Here is a 5,780-nt window from a genome sequence, read left to right on the forward strand (position 1 = left end):
TTCTCCTCTTTCAATACGTTTTTCTACCTCCCCCCCCCCCAAAAAAAAAAAAACCGTATAAATACGGGAAAATTACTTAAGTATTGTGGAACATCAGCGCTAAGTATCGTTTCCGTTCCAAACTGCCAAATGGTATTTGAGAGCCTATATCACTTTCCCTGTAAGATATTGGACGTTTGGACCAAAATTAATACAACGATTACGTTGGATAAAGATCGATGAGAAGATTCAAATTGATCGCATACGGCCAGTTCGAACAATTTTTGACGCAGTCTCTTTTGACGGCACAATCAGTAACCCCCTTAACAAAGCAAAGATTCTCTTTTCCATGTTGATCAGATACTGATTTACTTGAAGTGTTAAAATAAGCTTGAGATCCTTTAGATAAGACATACGTGCTTGGCGTTGTGTTGTAGTCCTTACAGTATATAACTCCTAAAATGTCGTTGTGTAATTGAAGTGAAGGAAGTTGTGCTCTAACTGGAGCCGAAATCTTTTAGAGACCTGTCCTTCCGATAACCAACAATTGGGATACATTTGCGCAAGGTTATTGTGTTCATTTCAGCGAGTATGGCAAACCGACAATAGTGGTCATGGAGTTCTTAACTAAGGAGACAGTTAATCCTAAATCAGTAATATCAGATAAAATTTACAAATTATTCTAGAATTGATTAAACTTAACAAAACTTGACAAATGGAAGCTGCATCAACAGCAGCATCAATAAATTGATTTTTAATTTCACAAAAAATCATTGTTTCCCCAACAACCCCGATAAACAAATAAGAAGATTGCGAAGAGCTGTTATAGATAGCAGAACCGATTTCGTAAACGTACGTTGGGTTCCTTCGACGGTTGCTTTGTAAGGGCTCGTTTGGATGCGAGTAAGCAAAAGAGGATAACGCTATCCAATGGATAAATCGCTATCCAATGGATAAATCGCTATCCAGCGAACAGTGTTCACAAAACGTACTATACCATCCAGCGGATAGCGATTTAACCAGCTGATAGCGTCTTACCCTTGAACAAAAACAATGAAACCTTTACGAAGCGTATATCAGATTTTCCAGTACCGAAATCCCTCATTCGTTATTAATCTCCTTACTCTAGTTCTTTCCGAAAGCTAGGGGGACTGCTTTTGTAATTGAATTGTTTTTTTCAAGCTGTTGCAAGTCCCTTTTGCCGTTACGAAAAAAAGGAAAATTTCTTCGCTGTTCGCATCGGAGCAGAACTATTGTTCGCCGATAGTGATAGAGGTTTCTACTAGACTATATATCATATACATGCATATCATATCATTACATGTAAAAAAGAAAAAAACGCATTCAATTTAGGACCATTCAACATCTTGGATTTTCCTGGCGTGTGGCAATATCGGTCAAATTTTTTTTTTTGCTCTTTTTTTATTACCTTTTGGCTCACCGTACATATTTACTAAGTTGTGGGGTTTCTTGTGAAATTGTAGAGGAGTTGCGGTCGCCTAAATATCCTATTTTCAGACGACGAAATTGGAGGTCCCGCGGTTTCAAAATCCTGTTCAGAATTTAGCAGTATCAATCGGACTTGGCTTTAGTGGGGTTTTGCATTAACCGACAAAAGTCTGGCTGGCAGTCTTTTTAATCCGGAGTTTGGCTTGGTTATCACTTAGACTTTGCAAATAACCAATTGTCTGTTCCAGAAGCCAGGATTTTAAAGCTAGTTTTTTTTTTTTAGTATTAGCTAATTTTGGGGCCGTCTTTTTTAACAGCAAGGGATCCTGCAAGCATAGCCGTCGGCTCAATTTGATATTTATGGTTTTTAGCTACATTGTTAGTTCGATATCACGCTCATGTCTCCCCACAATTCCCCCACTCCAAAAACACGGGTGAAATTGTAACGCCATGATAAAGCTATGCAAATTTGCTTTACCATAGTTGGACATTGGCGCTAAGTCACGTTTCCGTCCCAAACAAACTTGTCAGTTGAAAGATAATTTCTTTTATCAAAAAATAATGGTTTGATGATGCGAATTGGCCAAAGTAAATTGTTCTACAGCTAACCTTAGGAGCGTTGTCTCTTCCTTGGAGCATGTCAGAGTCTTAGAGTCTTAACCCTTTAACTCCCAGAAGTGATTGACATGTAAATTCTCCTTATAATATCCATACATTATCCAGCAAACAGGTAATGAGAATACTTAAACTCATCAGGTATAAGATATCACCTTGATTGAACACCAAATTCTCGTAATGAATTTATAAGGAAATGTGTAGCAGCCAGAGGGGAGAATTAACAATCAGATCTTGGGAGTTAAAGGATTAATAGGATTAACCGTTAGCCATAAAACGTCAAAAAAAAAATTCAGCCGTAAGACATAAAAATTGACAAATTTAACCGTGAGTCGTAAAAACTGTGAAGCGTAAAAAATTTTCTCTTTAAATCGTAACGGAAATTAATTAATGGTTATATATGTAGCCGTAAAATGGCCAAAATTTTAAACGTTAGCCGCCAGAGCCAGCACCCCGTTGAGACCTTCTCGTGGTTGAAAGAGAATTTGGTAAATTAGCCACCGGAGAGAGATTTTAAAGCTCACAGTTGGAGCATTGGCTCTTCGTTATAGCGAATTCTCTATTCTATGTAGGCTGAAAAACTGACTTTAATGTTCTGGGACAGCAAGCTTCAGATCCTTCAGTTGGGAATCTTTGATGTGTCTAAATAGAGGGTCTCAATGGGGTGATGGCTTTTACGGCTAACGATTAAAATTTTGGCCAAAATACGGCTAACGGTTAACACCTTTCCATTGTTTCCACCAGACATATTTTTACGGTTAACTCTTTTTACGGCTAACGGTTAAAATTTGTCAATTTTTAGGTCTAACAGCTAAATTTTTTGGCCGTTTTACGCCAAACGGTTAACCCCATTGAGACCCTCTAAATAACATTCAAATCATCTGGGCTTGTCATTATTAAATGCAACGAAACTTGCACTAAGCATTTGCCTAATTAAGCTACGATTTTTTATTTCGAATATTTGATAAGGACAAGTTGTTGCCACTAAGTTTCCGTGCCAATAATATATTTACGAACTCTAGTATCATTTGCAATTGGTGTCAAAACCAAGGTAAACTCCTGAGAAAGGTAATCAAAATTTAATTTTTCTGTCATGGTCGTCTTCGACAAAAAAGAAGAAAAATAATTTTGGCCGCAAACTGAGGGCTGAGGTCGCTTTGTCGTGTAAATCCATTGAAAACGTATAATCAACACCGTAAAACCATAGGAGACCTGGATATTGATGAGATGTGACGAGATTCATTAGTATATTTTGTACATTAGCTGAAATGTTGTTGTCTACAGCAATCGTTTCTCCCATACTTTTAAACCTATAAATAAATCTCGTGTGGACGTTTTCTGTCTAACCCCATGGAAACATTCAGAAAAAGTTAATCTGCAACTACTTGACTGAGAATCGGAAGGCTTTTTGTTTGAAAACTTTCTTAAAAGACCGGAACGGAAATCGCATCCACAAAAAGGCTCATTTAGAAAGAGGGAGAGACAGAGGAGGAGACAGTGAGAGAGAGAGAAAAAAAAGTTTCAAAACAAGATTCGTGTCTCAGTATTGGTTAACCTTAATGAGTCAGATTAAGAGCCTCTCGTATTCAAAGAATTATTTTTGATTTAAGTGAATTGAATTTTCATATGAGGATATCGATCGTATTAATTGGGTTCAGATTTATTGATTTGATGATACTTTGATATTCTTCCCAGATCCGTGCTCTTTCGATTTCGGCTAACTTCCTCATCATAATGAACCCATTTTTGAGCAAGAACAAAAGAAAAGATCTCTCAATGAATAGCTAAAAGAAATAACATCTCATCATAATCGTCATAAACAGAGATTTTCGTGTGAATAAATTCTCCCCCACATCTGCGATCTACGTCAACGGAAACAATTCTCTGCAAAAGAGTTCAAGTTTTCATCAAAGGAAAAATCAATTTCGCATGACTTGAAGAGCGACGAGTTCTTGAGCCGTACGTTACAAGGTACACGTCCACAGCCGTTTAATAAGGTTCATCAGCATGAATGGAAGTTTCTCTGAAGATTCGCTCCTTAATTCCTCCCGATCCGTGTTCCCATGTCCAGGTGCTGCGCAGATTCGTGTATCAAAAGGAGAGGTATCAATTTCCCTTTACCTTGCGTTCATTGTCGGAGCCATTTCGTGTCCAAGTACAATTCTTTTGAACATTTTAGTGATCGTAACAGTATTGAAGACGAGAGAGTTACGGACAAACTCAAACATTCTGCTAACTAGTTTGGCCGCCACTGATTTACTAGTAGGCTTAGTTCCTGCACCGCTAGCCATCGTTACAGATGCTTTGCATCATCGAAGAACTGTATCGTTTCAAGTGACTTGTACGATGCGCAAGATTTACCTCTTTGCAATGCTCGCTACGTTCATCGCTTCATATAATCACTTGATTTTAATTGCCTGGGAGAGGTATGTTGCGGTAGTTAGATGTTTGGAGTACAAGTTTATAGTTACAAAAGGACGCATTAAGAGAGATGTGGTAATTGCTTGGATTACAGCCATCACAGCAACAGCCTTCTACATCGTATTCGACGCCGCTGGTGTTCAGTTGGAGGTCATTTTGGTAACGGACATCATCATATGCGTTCTTTGGTTAATTGGTTTTTTATTGGTGGTGTATTTTTATTTCATGGTTTATAAACAAATACGAAAACAGCACCGAAGTCAATTCCGTCGAGAAGACGCTCTTATCAAAGCAAGGATCGAAAGTAGAATCGCCTTTACGGCTTTTCTCCTAACATTTTTCGTGTTTGCCTCGTTTGTTCCTTTAATCGTTTCACTCTTTGCAAACTTGTCACTCATAGTGAAGCAAACTTGGCGATGGACACAAATTTTCGTCCAGGTGAACTCTCTAGTGAATCCTGCCCTCTATTTTTATAGGAACAGACGATGCAGGAAGGCTGCAGTTAAATTGCTGAAATTTAAAAAACCTCAGAAAACTCAGCCAGTACGCCAGACTAAGCTTCTTGCGAAAAGGCACCGGTACTCCATCGTGTCTCTGGATATCAAAGATTTTGTCGACACCGAAATGGCTAAACGGTCCCCTGCGCGCTCACAGTCTTGGGCGGCAGAAGCATTTGAACGCTGGATCTCCGTGCGTGGAGAACAAGATAAGGCAGTCGAGGATAGAAGAATATCATGTCCGACTTTAATAAACCATGGAAACTTGTTTGAAGTGACTCGACCTGTTACCAGAACTATCATTGTTCAGATTGAATATGCACGCCAAAAGAAACCATCAAAGAGGAGGACGAATTTATCGAATGATAGATACAATGCTAAAACATGCAATCACCGCGGGATGCCGAGATCAGAGTCTTTGAATGAAAATGCACTAATCGTTTTGAAAAGTGGCCGTCCAAAACTAGCCGAAGTTAAGCATCATAGACGCAAATCAGCGCCATTGGTTTTAAGAACTGAAAGCAATATTTTGAGAAAAGAAGAATTGCAACATTGAAAAAGTTTTCGATCGATGGGCATGAGCGCTAAACATGACAACGTAGTGAGTGGTATTTGTGACCAGAAAGGAAGACCTCAGCGGACACCAACTAAATTCCCGAATTGTTTAAATTTTGTGAATGTTCTTAAGAGAAAAGTTTAGAAGCTGCAAACATTTGAATGGTCTAATTACTATAGATGAAATGATTTAATTAAACTGATTAAAACAGATTGACCATTTCAAATGGTCTTATAAATATAATGACACACCCTGATACCAGG

General features: G+C 38.4%; 1 protein-coding gene across 1 annotated transcript; it reads left to right on the top strand.

Annotated features, from left to right (window-relative positions):
- Window positions 1-4,050: 4,050 nt before the first annotated feature.
- LOC136278042 (melanocortin receptor 4-like) lies at window positions 4,051-5,517 on the top strand. The gene has a single exon (XM_066161228.1). It carries the CDS (start codon window positions 4,051-4,053, stop codon window positions 5,515-5,517), a length of 1,467 nt encoding a protein of 488 aa, XP_066017325.1.
- Window positions 5,518-5,780: the final 263 nt, after the last annotated feature.

Source organism: Pocillopora verrucosa, chromosome 14 (assembly GCF_036669915.1).
Source record: "Pocillopora verrucosa isolate sample1 chromosome 14, ASM3666991v2, whole genome shotgun sequence".
NCBI lineage: Eukaryota > Metazoa > Cnidaria > Anthozoa > Scleractinia > Pocilloporidae > Pocillopora > Pocillopora verrucosa.

Coding starts and splice junctions, on each gene's coding strand:
- LOC136278042 (XM_066161228.1), top strand. CDS start 4,051: ATGAATGGAAGTTTCTCTGAAGATTCGCTCCTTAATTCCTCCCGATCC.